General features: G+C 45.1%; 1 protein-coding gene and 1 long non-coding RNA gene across 2 annotated transcripts; one reads left to right on the forward strand and one right to left on the reverse strand.

The window, feature by feature from the left end:
* Positions 1-1,609: 1,609 nt before the first annotated feature.
* On the reverse strand, positions 1,610-8,484 carry LOC125697980 (uncharacterized). The gene is made up of 3 exons (XR_007379035.1): positions 8,289-8,484; positions 6,536-6,721; positions 1,610-3,754 (listed from the first exon to the last, which is right to left on the reverse strand). It is a non-coding gene; the product is annotated as an uncharacterized LOC125697980 (long non-coding RNA).
* An 829-nt stretch (positions 8,485-9,313) lies between these two features.
* Positions 9,314-11,718, forward strand: TLNRD1 (talin rod domain containing 1). Its single transcript, XM_048956435.1, has one exon. It carries the CDS (start codon positions 9,838-9,840, stop codon positions 10,903-10,905), a length of 1,068 nt encoding a protein of 355 aa, XP_048812392.1. The 5' UTR covers positions 9,314-9,837; the 3' UTR covers positions 10,906-11,718.
* The last annotated feature ends 2,053 nt before the right edge of the window (positions 11,719-13,771 follow it).

Raw genomic sequence — 13,771 nt, forward strand, 5'->3', positions numbered from 1 at the left:
AACTCGAACACGGGAACAGAAGGAAGCATGAGAGTAACCGCAGGGTTGGTACAGAGCGGGGCAGCGGGATGGACTCCACCCAGCAAACATCCAGCGCAGTTCTGTCACTGCATCCAGGCCTGAGGCAAAGCAGGAGCCCACTGCGCTGCTGGCACAGAACAGCAGCAGTAATTAGGCAGGGGTGTGGGTTTGGGATGCTTTCTGCATCCAGGACTTCTGAAAGGATTAAGGCCCTGATGGGAGATGGCTGCCAAGGGCTCGTGCAGTAGAAAAAACTGAGTCTCCAAGCCTCCACAAGCAGCAGAGGGGATGGGATGCAAGACTGCAGAGCCTTGATAAGCAACCACTCTTCTCTGCAACCACCATCCTGGAGATTATTGTTTTATTATGTTTCAGAAACACCACCAGTACGGTTGAGAAACAGGAAGCTGTTAGGCCATAGCTATTCATGGAGCTTGTTAAATATACAATAACTGGAACAGGGTTTTAGTCAAGTGCCTCTCACAAAGCTGTCCAGTAAGTCACTAACAAGCACATTTGCTCAGTGCCTTCTCATTGGGTATAACAAATGTCATATTTATACACTACATCCCACAGCCCAATGAGGTTTTAGTGAGGCATGTTCCTGCTAACTTTGTTATTATTGGATCATGCTTAAATTCACTAAAATAAAAAATATATCAATTTTAGGAATGTTGGACTAAGCAGTATAAAAATACATTTTTATTGAATTTCTACTGGGAAATATTTTCAACTGTTTTCTGTTATTAGAGCAAACCAGGCCAACTTGACATTCATTAATGTCTGGTGCGACATTCACATGCAGATCTAAGGAGTAATCCAATTTCCTTTGTTAAGTGAACAAGTAGTACAGTTTTCCAGCATGGCACCAAACAATCCTATGTATCTGTCATGCATATAAAAGCTTTAACTTGAAAGGAGGCTTTTTCATGCTTACTTCTAAATTTGCAACTACCAAGCAGCATTCTGTGCTGAGGAAGAACTTGTTTAAAGTACATATGCTCTCCACAGAGTCAGCTGCAATTCAAACACTTATTCAGCCTCTTTGTTCTTTCCTGTACAAGAACAAAAAGCCACACAGCTAGAAATACATATCACTCACACTGAAATAAAATTGAATTATTTTTTTCCACTGAAACATGATGTGTTTCATTCAAAGCATCTATAGATGCACATAAATGTTTTTTTGTTTTTTTTGTTTTTTTTCCTTAAGCATTCTTATATTCCTTACAAGTTTTCATAGTCTTAGCAGCTAACACTATTATGGTTACAGTACAGAACATACCTGATAACAAATGGCTACTGTCATTGTAAATTGCAAATACAAAGTGTTCACTGCTTTATTTTGAAAGCCCCATTTGTCACGTCAGGAGATGTTTCAAGCTGTAGGTGTCATTTCATCTTCTAAAACATACGATTTTTATCTTAGTATTTTCAAAGATAACATTACAATTCAATAAGAAGTGCAAATCTACCTCCCCCTCTTGATGTAAAATGTTTTCACATGGTTGGGTTAGGTTGCAATTTTAGGACAACTTGAATCTTCTCAATTTCTGCTAATGAAGTTTGGGATTCTCTGTCCTGTTGCTTTTTTTTTTTTTTTTTTTTTAATTTTAAATCTAGGTGTTAATTTTTAAAAATGTATTTCTGCAAAATTTACTTCCTGTCCCTTTATTCATCATGAGTTAGGAGAACATGCGTATTTTTTTAGCTGCCAAAAGCCCTTTCAAGTCCTTGGGGGTGGTAGATTTTCGTATGCGATTTTCTATTTTAGTGTGGATGCTCATTCATCATAGCTTACTTTTCTTTGCAAATAACTACAGTAGGGGAAATATGCATGATCTTACAGCTTGTCCCTTGACAGTTAACCTTGGAAACAACAAACAACTTGAAATCATCAAGGAAAGGAAAGGGCAGAGCTGTCTTGGGAGGACATACAGACAATTTAGAGATTAAAAGGAACTAACAAGATCAGAAGATTAGCCCTAAGCATGCAGAAGGGAGGAAGAATACAAGGGCTACCTGCTATCACCATATTCCACTTCTGGAAGAAGTAATTCCTTTTAAAAACTCTTCTCATACAAGAGAATGTTTAACAGCGGCTCAAATGAATGAGGTGTTGCAGAAGGCAGACTGTAAGCAGTTACTCAGAATAACTGAAATGATTAAGGTCTGGTGTGCAGCTGTACTCTGATTGCAGTCAGATAGTTGTTAGAATTGCTTCTGCACCTACATGCTTAGCAAAGGACCATGGCAATACAATGTTAAATAATACAGAAGACTTGGTCAGTAACAGATGCCAGAAAATTTGAAGCAAATTTGAGATGACCGAACATTCAGAGCGCTCTTACTGCTTAAAACAGTCAAATATTTTACAGGGTGTCAGGGTATTTCAAGTTACTTAAAGTATAACATACAAAATTAGTGTTTTAATAGGTGAAATTAAGCTTAAGTACTCAAAATTCTCCCTCGTGAATGTAATCTAATGCATGAGCTCTCGTGCAAAGACAGTGCATATGTTAAATCAGACTTGTACAAACAGCCTGCTCAGGCAATAACCTGAAGAAAGAAACCTATACATGTTCCCTTTAAAAACAACAAAATATTTCTACATCTCAAGAAGAAAATATGCTTTTTAGTATAGAATATGCTGTCATCCAGAGCAAAAATAAACATTTGAATGATTCAGAATAATTTCAGTCTAAATTAAGGCATAAAACAAACACTCACTTGCCATTCAGTAACACAATAAACATTTTTGTTCTGGAGCTAATCAGACCTTTAATTGCTGGATCCAAGTTAACAAATTCTCCCCAGTCAAGGTAAATTAGTGTGATTTGGATATAATTTGTATATTATAAATTACAATTTATGGACTGAATGGAGATGCTTGGCAATGACACACAGGCTTTATAACTTGACCTATCTGATCAGGTGGGGGGGCAGAGGGGGAGGGAGGGGTATGACATCTGACCTTCTTGTCAGCATCCACAGAGCTACACACTGATCTTTAAATTCAGAAATACCACTGAATGTTCCTGTTAATACTTGTCTTACTGCACAATTTGCTAGAAATATGTGCTGGTTAAAACTATGTATTGTTATACAATTTAAAGTTACCCTCTTAAGGAAAGAATTACATTAAATCAATGTCAAGGTTTACACAGCTCCCAGAGGAATTCTATTTCTAGTCTAATTTCCACAATCTAAGTGAAATTAATTTTGTAGCCCCAATTTAGTATTAGGTTTACAGGTCACTTCTGGCACCTACATCCACTGTAAGTAATACATCACACAAACTTCTGATGAGTTAAAGCTGCTGGCTCCTCTCACAGACTATGTGGAAAGAAGTGTAGGATCAGAGACTGTAAAGTAATCTTACAAAAACATCTATTAAAATTCTCTTGTGACATATAATAAAAAGGAGTGGAGTTTATAAAAAAAAAAAGAAAGAAAAAACCCTTCTGCGGAGTATTACAGCAGCAGGACTGAACACATTATCAAAAGTGCAATTCAGGAAGGGTGGGCCCTTGCACATTTTGTTTGAAGTACCATATTCTCCTTTGATCTCAAACACATACAAAGAAAACAACCGCCAGACAAACACCTCAGACCAAAGACACTGAAGGGAAGGTCTGGGATTCCTGTTTATGCCAGACCACTCTTACCAATGGCATCTGCCTTTCTTCCATTAAGTGCTTACAAACCTGTGCCTGCTGCTGCTCACCAACACCTGGAGGGGGAATGAACACAAGCAGCTATGTTGCATCTCCTGCTCCTAGCACTCACCTTATAAAACACCCGACATACGGTGGATAACTGTATGCATGGATGGTAGACAAGAATATGAGGCACAAAGCCATTAATAGCTGTTTTATTGGCATAAAACATGGCACAACCTTCCATCTTGTGAAAAGACAAGTTTTTTAGCTGCATTTTCCTTACCACAAAAATGTCTTTTTTCAATTTCAATGTACTAAATATCCATATTAACAGCAGGAGACAACCAATTGATTATATATGGTAAGTGGTGAGAACAGCTGTACAATAAACAGTGAATAAAAGAGAACAAAATAAAACCTACTTTTGCTGTATTTTCGTTCAGTTGCAGCAGCTAATACGTATTTTAGGCATAACTGATATTTACCATTATTTATGCAATATTTTTTCTTCAGATACTGTGTTTTTAACTATGCCATAAAAAAGAAAAACAAAACATCCAAACACCAAGCTTGAGTCTGTCTGAAAGCATGCCCATTGTTCTATAAACTACTTAAGCTCTTAAGTTCTATAAACTACTTAATTTAATCATTCTCAAAGACGAAAAAGCAGAACTCATGCGTTTGCCTTTTTGTTCTCACAAGAGATCAGCTAACTGTTCCCCCAGATCTCACACTGTCTTCTTTAGCTACAGGCAGAGCAGTTCTCAGGTTGCTTCCCCAGAGTATGAGCCTTGATTATCTCTGCAGATTCAAGACAGACCCAGGCCTTGCAGTTTTAGTCTCTCGTGAAGTAAAGACAGTAAGCACCAATCACAAAACACTTAGCACCAACCATTTAAGACAAAATAAATCTTAAAAACAATAAACCAGTCAACACACACACCTTTCCTTCTGTATGTCATACCTACTGCTCCAGTGCTGGCAAAAGGAAGGCCCAGCTTCTTCCAGCCTCTCTTGCTAAGTCTTGCTCTGTGTCAAATAATTTCCTTTGTCAGCCTCTGCCAACATCATCCTTCCCTCATTTCTAGTTTCCAGCCTGACAAGCCAGCTGCATCCCCTAGAACAGGAGCTATCATCCTGTAATTACCACCTCATGGGTTTAGTCATACAGCTGACACATTGAATTGCCTTTTATTCCTTCATCAGCTAGCTCCCTATTATGTTAGATCGATACATCCATACAGGAAAGTAACATAAAGTAGTGTAGCTCATTCTATCATAGCCTTCCTCTCATCAACATGGCCACATACAGTGATCATAAAATTATTACAACTCAGTATTGTTCAGCTATGACTCAACATTGGCTATAGTGGCAAAAAAAAAAAAAAAAAAATCAATTTCTTAAAAAAAAAAAAAAAGATTTTTGTAAGAATAGAAGGCACACATTGTGTGAGACGATTCATGAAAGAATACTTCAGACTCCAGTTTTTGTTGTATTAAGCACAATGCGAAATAAAGATCAATGTGACAAAAGAAGATCTATCACAAGTAAGCCAATCTTCTGTACACTACTAAGCCATGCTAAAAAGCCTTTTAATCCTTTCTATCTGACAGTGCCTGCTGTTTCCAGTCCCACAGTGTTATTTCATTCAGACTGACAGCAAAAATCTTTCTACAGCCAAGCCTCATCACCTCATTTTCATGTCTCCTCAGTCTGTACACTGATTCATGGCTGCCCAAGTCCTGCACGGCATTTTTGAACTCAGCAGCCATGAAATCAAGCAGGTATACACAAATCCTCCCAGAGACATGCAAAGAACTTAAGAAATACCCACCCCGAAAATCACTGAGTAAAGCTTTCATCCTGAACAATGCAGATACATCTGCTGGGCCTTTAAGGCATATTGTAGCTGTTCCTCAGTGCTACTCAAATTACTAGACACAAGCAAATCTGTCTTCAAGGCTCCCATTTACAGTAAGGTTATGTGTTTATGGTCAAATAATGGCCTGCAAATTGTATAAAAGTAACAGAAGGAAATAGTTTTTCACTGGAGTGTCACTACATGAGGGGCGGAAGAGAACCGGTTAGTTATGGATATACTGAGGACAAGTATAAGTGGTTCCTACCCCTCCTCCCTCCTATCATCCCTTACAGCACAGATTTTTTTTTTCTTTTTCTTAAACAATGTGCAGCTTGTTCTCACAATGCATTTCATAATTGTGCTACCTACTCAGGTTCACTAAAAATAGCCACTTAGTGATAATACTGAAAAAGACTACCTATAGCGGTGAGTCAAGTCAAGTGGATGGAGCCAGGCTCTTAGTGGTGCCAAGCAGCAGGACAAAGGGCGATGGGCACAAACAGGAACATAGGCAGTTTCATACAAACTTCATTACTGTTTGGGTGACAGAGCACTGGGACAGGCTGCCCAGAGAGGTGGTAGAGTCCCCTTCTCTGGAGATACACAAAATCAGATGCTTTCCTACGCAACCAACCTACTCCAGGAAATCTGCTTTAGCAGAGAGATGGTCCTCCAGGGGTCCCTTCCAACCTCTATGATTCTATTTTCTATTTCTTTAAATTCCAAAATGCAAGCCAAATGAGATGGCTGGGTCACTCTTCATCATATTTTTACATATATACAGAAGAACAGAACACTTGAGGCTACTACTGGAGCAAAATGACGTCTGGTTAGACGAATCTGGAGTCAAGCAACTGACCAAATTACAGTAATGACCACTTTTGCCCCTTGCTAATACCAAGGCTGGTAAGCATTAAAACAATCCTTTGAACAGATTGAAGAAGCTTGAGGAATATTTGCTTTATATTAAAGTGGTTACTTCTTACTAACCGCTAGCTCTGGTGGCCCTTTCTGCTGCTAGGAATTGCCAAGGGTTAGGGCCTCGCTTTGTTCCTGATGTGAGCAGCTGGGATGGAGGCTTTGGAAGAACAGCAGCAGAAACTCTGTCCAAATCCTGGATGTCTCTTTTGTCCTGGGGCAATGACACAAACCATATGGAGACTCCTGCGGCAGCATCTAAAAATGGAGAAGATTATTAGGTCATTTAACACCTCTTCTAGCCAGGCACGAGACCAAAGGTTTCTAAAATGAAATACTCAAACTCTCATTAAATGTAGTCACTACTCGTTAAAAGAAACTAGGTTAATATTCTTATGAAAGGCATTCCTCATGCTACATTATTTCTCACTGCCTCACTGAAGGACATATCTGGAAATATTCTGCAATACAATTCAGCTGGCTTCTGCTGCCCACTGATTTTTATTTGTCAGAGTAGTCTGAAATCACTCCTATTTATAGTTTTGAAAATGAGCTGTTGGCAGCAAACCAAAATTGTTCAGGCCCAAATAGTGACCTTCCATTAAACTACTATAATCTGATTTAGGTAAACAGAATCTCCCTCATGCTGTTACTGCGAGGAGAGATGGGTGGAGAACTGCCCATTTTCAACACACCCACAGCTGCCTATCTGCCCTTCCATCCATCCTGGCTCTACAATAAGGGCTCCCCTCCACCCCACAAAGCGTGCATCCTGTTAACCCTACCTCTCCCAGAACTGTGTTCCTCCCGCTCACTGCAAGCGGAGAAGGCCAAGGACTCCTCTAGGCAGTGGGTGAGGAAATGTACTTATTTGTACTTGTTTGGAGATCTTAAAAAGTATGCCATTAGGTGGGCTCTCCTTGTGCCAGGGTGACACTGGTTTTGGCCTGCAGGTCTAACTTCCATTCACAGCAGTGTCACTCCTACCCCTGCAACAGTATGAACATAGCAGGACTTTGTGTAAACATGAGCTGGGACAAATATATTCTGGATGCATGCTGCCTGCTATATGCACGTAACCAACTGCCAGAATTGGAAAGCCTGAATGAAAGGAGAGAAAGAGCACTGATATTTGGCCGCAGAAGGGTGCGTAACAAATGCAAAATATGGATTCAACATGGACTCATTCTTTTGGGTTATTTTGATGGGGATGTTGCACGACAGCAGAGAGCCTCATGTGTGTGACATCAATATTCTCATCACCACCGTTTACCAAATGATACATTCATTCCCCGTGGACTCCTTCCAGGGAATGTTAAGCCCATCTTCCTAAAACTCATTCCAGCATACTTAGTAGTTTTCACTTAATTATTTAATGGCATTTACTTGTCTGCCTCAGACTCCCTGAGCCCAGCACCCTCCCATTAACATCAATGCAACTCCCAGTGTGCTCCAGAGCAGAAACAGGCAAAGAAAGTGCTTTTTTCAGGGCTCCCCATGCACAAAGTAAACGTCAGGAAGACTACATTCTCCCTGCTCCATTCTAACCAATGGCAGCCGACCTTCGAACAGGGACACCAAATTCATTTCCCATGGTTAAAAAAAAAAACGTGTTTAAGTCTCGTTTCATGCTACAAGCAGCTAAAGGCAATATTTATATGCAAATAAAAGCGTAACGATGTTTATACCACCGATTACGGCTAGCAAAACATAAGACTTTTAAAGTAAACGGAAGAAAAGGAAGCCAGAGCACGGCTGCCCCCCCGCCCTCTTTCCCTCCCTCCCCCCCCAGGCCGCGCACCTGAGCCGCATACGGCCAACTCACCTCACAACGCGGCTGCTGCCGGAAGATGCCCGTCCCTCCGCTCCCATCCCCACCTCCTCCCACCCGACGGCTGCTCTCCGCCACGCGCTGTATTTATTTACTTCGGCCCTCCGCTCTCGCCGCGCGCCGCGAGGGGGCGCCATACGGAGCGGCGGCCCTCGAGGCCGTCGCGGTCGGCGCTGCCGTCGGCCGGTGCCTGGCGCGGGCGGCGCCGTCGCGGCACGGCGCTGCTGCCCCCTCCGCCGGGGAGGAGCGGGAGGCGACGGGCGGGGAGCGGGGCGGCGGGGGGGAGGGCAGCGTTTAAACGGAGGGCGGTGACACCGCACAAAAGATTGCGATAGGCTCCGGCGAGGTTACGGCGGAGGCAACGGGGAGGGGGAGAGCCTCCGTCAGAGCCGTGCAGCGTCTGGCTGGCAGCGCCGCCGCGGCCGCCTCTTCCCAATAGTTTGTCTGAGAGCCCGAGAAGGGAATTTAAAAGAACCTCCTTTCGTTTTATTTTTATTTTTCTTCCCCGGGACTTGGCGATCGGCGGCGGAACATGGCAGGAGGAGCGCGGGGCCGGGCGGGATGCAGCATCCGCGGTCGGAGCGCGGAGCCCCCGCCCTTGTTTGCGGGAAGAGCCTAAGTTGGAGCGGCGGCGGCGCGGCGGGGGCCGGCCGGGGCGGGGCGGCGGCGCCGAGCGGGCCCAGGGCGGCGGGCATGAAGCGGCGGCGGGCGGCGGGCGGCCGCGTGAATGACCGAGGCAGGAAGGAGTGAGGCAGCGGCAGAAGGAAGGGGAGCGGATCCCGCCCTCCCTCCCCAGCGCCCGGATCCGGTGGCTCTTTTAATTTTTTATTTTTATTTTGCCTTTTGCGTGGCTTTTTTTTTTTTTTTTTTTTTCCCCTCCCTCTTTTTTTTTTTTTTTAACAAACCCCCTCCCACGGTCCCTTCTCTCTCTCTCTATCCCCGTTCTCCCCTCCCGGCCCGGGCGGGCCACACCCTCCGCAGCGCTTCCTGCGAGCCGGCGGCGCGGGGCCGCGGCGGGCGCGCCGGGGGCGGCACATGGTGCGCAGCCGCCGCCCCTCCGGCCCCTGCGAGCAGCGCCCGGGCGGCGGGAGGGCGGCCCCCAGGGCTGCGGCCCCGCGCTAGCTCCGCTTTAGCTCCACTCCTCCGGGCTATTCCGTTTCCTAAAGGGAACTTTGCGCAGGATCCCGCAGCCGGAGGAAGGGAGGGAAGTGCAAAGACGAGGGGAGAAATATATATATATACGTATTGCTAAGCCGCACGATGCCGGAGCGCGGCCCGGGGGCTCCCGGTCAGCGCAGAGCCGCCGCTGGAGAGCCGTAGAGCGGAGCCTGGAGCCGGAGCGGTGCGGGAGCCCCGGCGGAGCTCGCCCCCCGCAGCACGGCAGCCCCGGCGCCCAGAGCCTTTTCTTGCCTCCCGGCGATTAATGGAATGATGTTGCGGAAAAGGCAGAGCGATCCTGCCGGGCTCAGTCGGGACTGCTCGGGCGGCGGCAGAGGCGGCGGCAGTGGGGTAGCGAGCGGCATGCGAGGCCCCCCCCGGCGCTATGGCTAGCGGCGGCTCTGGCAAGTCCAGCAGCGAGGTGTCCGGCGGCGGCATCCCCAGCGGCAGCTCCCTGCAGAGGAAGAAGCTCATCTCTATCTGCGACCACTGCAAGATCAAGATGCAACTGGTGGCCGATCTGCTTCTGCTGTCGAGCGAGACCAGGCCGGTGAACACTGAGAGCTTGTCTGTCTTCGGCGAGTCTTTCGAGAAGTGCAGGGACACGATTATCGCCAGGACCAAAGGACTTTCCATCTTGACCCACGACGTCCAGAGCCAGCTCAATATGGGACGCTTCGGGGAGGTGGGGGAAAGCCTGATGGAGATGGGGGAGCTGGTGGTCTCCCTGACCGAGTGCTCTGCCCACGCTGCCTATCTGGCTGCAGTGGAGACTCCAGGGGCCCAGCCTGCCATGCCCGGCTTGGTGGATCGCTACAAGGTGACGCGATGTCGGCACGAGGTGGAGCATGGCTGCGGGGTCTTGAAGACCACCCCTTTGGCAGATATGAGCCCTCAGCTCCTGCTGGAGGTTTCCCAGAACATGTCCAAGAACTTGAAATTCCTGACAGACGCCTGTGTGCTGGCCAGTGAGAAATCCAAGGATAAATTTGCTAAGGAGCAGTTCAAACTCAGTGTCAAATGTATGAGCACCAGCGCCTCCGCCCTCTTGGCGTGTGTCAAGGAGGTCAAGACTTCACCCAGCGAGCTGACCAGGAACCGCTGCGTCTTGTTCAGTGGACCTTTGGTGCAGTCTGTCTATGCTCTGGTGGGCTTTGCCACTGAGCCCCAGTTTTTGGGTAAAGCTGCCACCATCAATCCGGAGGGCAAAGCTGTGCAAACTGCTATCCTAGGAGGAGCCATGAGTGTGGTTTCTGCTTGTGTGCTCCTGACCCAATGCCTCAGGGATATAGCCCAACACCCCGAAAGTAGCACCAAAATGAGCGATTACAGGGAAAGGTTGAGGAACTCAGCTTGCGCCGTCTCGGATGGTTGCAACCTGTTATCTCAGGCACTAAGAGAAAGATCTTCACCCAGGACTTTACCGCCAGTGAACTCCAATTCTGTGAATTAACCCCCACACCTTCTGTTTAGATCTCAGTCATTGCTAAAGGAAAATAATATCCCACCTCCTCACCCCTGTTTTGTATACCAAAGAATTCGCTTGGATGGGCCCAATCCTTTGATTTCACGTGGTGAAGAAGCAGAACAGCATATTCAAATTATACGTACTAACAAAGGTAGCCAGTTTGGGCTTCTTTTTATTTTGAGCAAGTACCTGCAGATAAATGTTCCTTTATTCAACCAGATCTTCACACAGATGGTAATAGCAACTGTTTAAAAGTTTTATATTTGGGGAGGTGGGGGTATCTGAACTAACAAAAAAAAAAAAAAAAAAAAAAAAGAAAAAAAAGAAAAAAGGAAAAGAAAATAGCTTTAATCGCGCTGGGTGCGGTTTTTAAAGTTTGTCTTGTCTTGTCTTCCGAAATTTCCCTTCTAAATTTTACTGTTTGGTTGTGCAGGAAAAAGGTTACCTCAGTTCTCATTCGTTTTAAAAATGAAAAGAAGAAAACACCACCATGTAGATGATGGATGTAGCTACTATTTTGTTTGTTTTTGTTTTGTATGACTTTTTTTAAATTTTGCATCAAGTGTTAGGTTAGAAGTGCATTTGGTGTGTAGGAGTGGAAGGACTGGAGGTTGTGATTATGTTTTCCATGTGTTGATTTCCAAACTGGGGGAAAAGCTACTGTGAGTGTTTAAACAAACAAACAAAAAAATTACACTATAACAGAAGTGATTTTTAATTTTTTTTTTCCAATGTCAGTTTTTATCTTGCATGTACTGGAGTATTTATTTCATCTATTAAAATGTTATGTTTCTCAGATGTCTTTCTGTGAATCTCTTAATACTTGAATAATTGAACAACAAGGCCTGTTTGCATTCTGTGTCATTTTCCCCAGGGAATGGGTGGTACAAATGTAACTAGTGCTAGACAGCAGCATACAGGCTTCAATTCAGTTCTTTATTTTCTTAACTGCTGTCCGGCCTCCTCAGGACGGATGTCTGTGATAGAGATACTCTTTCATTGTATTTGTGGAGCTGTGTGCACTGGGATTACTCTATCTGCAGGGCTCTGGTGGTTGCTGCGCAGTGACATAGGCTGGCTTTGTCTTTATCAGCATTCCATGTTATCTTGGAGACGCTCGTGTATTTCAACTTCTGCAGATGTCGCAGGCCACGTGTGTGAAACTTGTGGACTCCTTGGGATGAGAAAGCCTACCTGCTTATGCAGTGTAGGAGTGTGAAGGTTTGGACTGGGCACTGATGGCTCAGAGGTTGGTGTTGGAGCTGTTCAGTGCAGGTTTCTGTCAAAAGTACATGGAATTTGATGCTGCAGATATCGTGTAAAGTTAGCTAATGCTCAGGCCTGGTCCAACTCCAGTTGGATTCCTTGGGAACTGCGGGTGGATCTTAGAGAACACCACAGTAGTTAGTGTAACTGCAGTGACCTTTTCAGCCTGATATTTGTAGGCTTGTGCCATCTGTTGCCCTCTGTATGTTCCCTGAAAAGTAAATATGAAAAGCAGGTCTTTGGCTGAGTAGGCCTCATCTGTCTGCCCAGCTTCACTGCATAACTGGATTTTTTTTACAGGTCTGCAAATTGAACAATGTTGAAATCTATTGGAAAATGTACCTTAAAACTGTTGTTACTGTGGTTTAAACCTTTACTGTGCAACTACTGTCCTGTTTGTTTCCTTAAAGAAGTAGGTCTTTGGCTATGGATATAGAACAGTCAGTGAAAGGTCTCTCCTTCATAGCATTTGTGTTTGTCTTGTCCTGCATGTGGTGCTTTTACTTAATTTCAAACATAAGTAAAATGTGTAGTGGACAAGAACCTCCTGTCAAAGGGGATACATCCTAAACTTATATATCTTCAGGGTCAGAAAAAACAATTTTCCTTCGGCACAGTGGACCCCAGTATCAGGTCTTGTTTATTTTGAAATGAAACTTCTTGACTTCAGTGAATTGCACTTGTCTTTGTGGAGAATGGGTGTGACTTTCATACTACACTCTGTGCTGCAGTCTGACTCCATCACTGTGTGCTGCAGAGGCATGCATGCAGTGTAGTGAGAAAGTTCTCTCATGTACATACGTATCTGTCTGTCCATGTATACACACACATGCACGTACAGACTGACACATACTGTTCTAACCTTGACTTAGATAATCCCGTTTGCTGGAATATCCAGCTGAGGAGCCCTCCCCAGGTATTTCCTTAGAGACTCTCGCATGCATGCATGCACGTTTTCCCATCTGGATGGCAGGCACAGCTGTAGGACTCCCAGGGGACTCAGAGGAAGCCAAGGCCATCTACAGGGAGGTCCCGCGCCTCCTAAGTGTTTGCGGCTGTCTGCTCAGCTATCCTTTGTATCTCCCTCCCTTCCAGCATGTCTGCGTGGAAGCCGAGATAGTGTCCCAGCCTGCCCTTCCTTTTTTTCTGCAGTTACGCTGAGGGGAAGGAGGAAAAAGGGGCTGCAGCAAACATAATGCTTTCAGGATGTGCTATCTTGTGTGGCTGCTGAAGGGAGGTGAGGAACCGGCTCCACCCTTCCTTTGCATAGATCCTGGATGGGGCAGAAGTTCGTGTGGGACGTGTGGGGACGGTGCTAGAGGCCTGCAGGGCCCACGGCTGGGGCAGGGCCTGCTCCACACACATAGCCTCCGTCCTGGTCTAGCCTGGTGCTCTCACGTTACTGTGCCCCAATTTGGGGCTGCTTCCAGATACACCAGGGGATTCTGAAGGGCAGCTCTGCAACATGTCTGACAAGAAAGAACACACAAAACAAAACAAAAATGTCCTACTGTTTCTTAATTGTGTTTCTGCTTAACCATTTTTGGCACTGCTGAACTAATTAGATTCTTTTTGATTCATTGTT

The sequence above is a fragment of the Lagopus muta genome, chromosome 10 (assembly GCF_023343835.1).
Source record: "Lagopus muta isolate bLagMut1 chromosome 10, bLagMut1 primary, whole genome shotgun sequence".
Taxonomy (NCBI): domain Eukaryota; kingdom Metazoa; phylum Chordata; class Aves; order Galliformes; family Phasianidae; genus Lagopus; species Lagopus muta.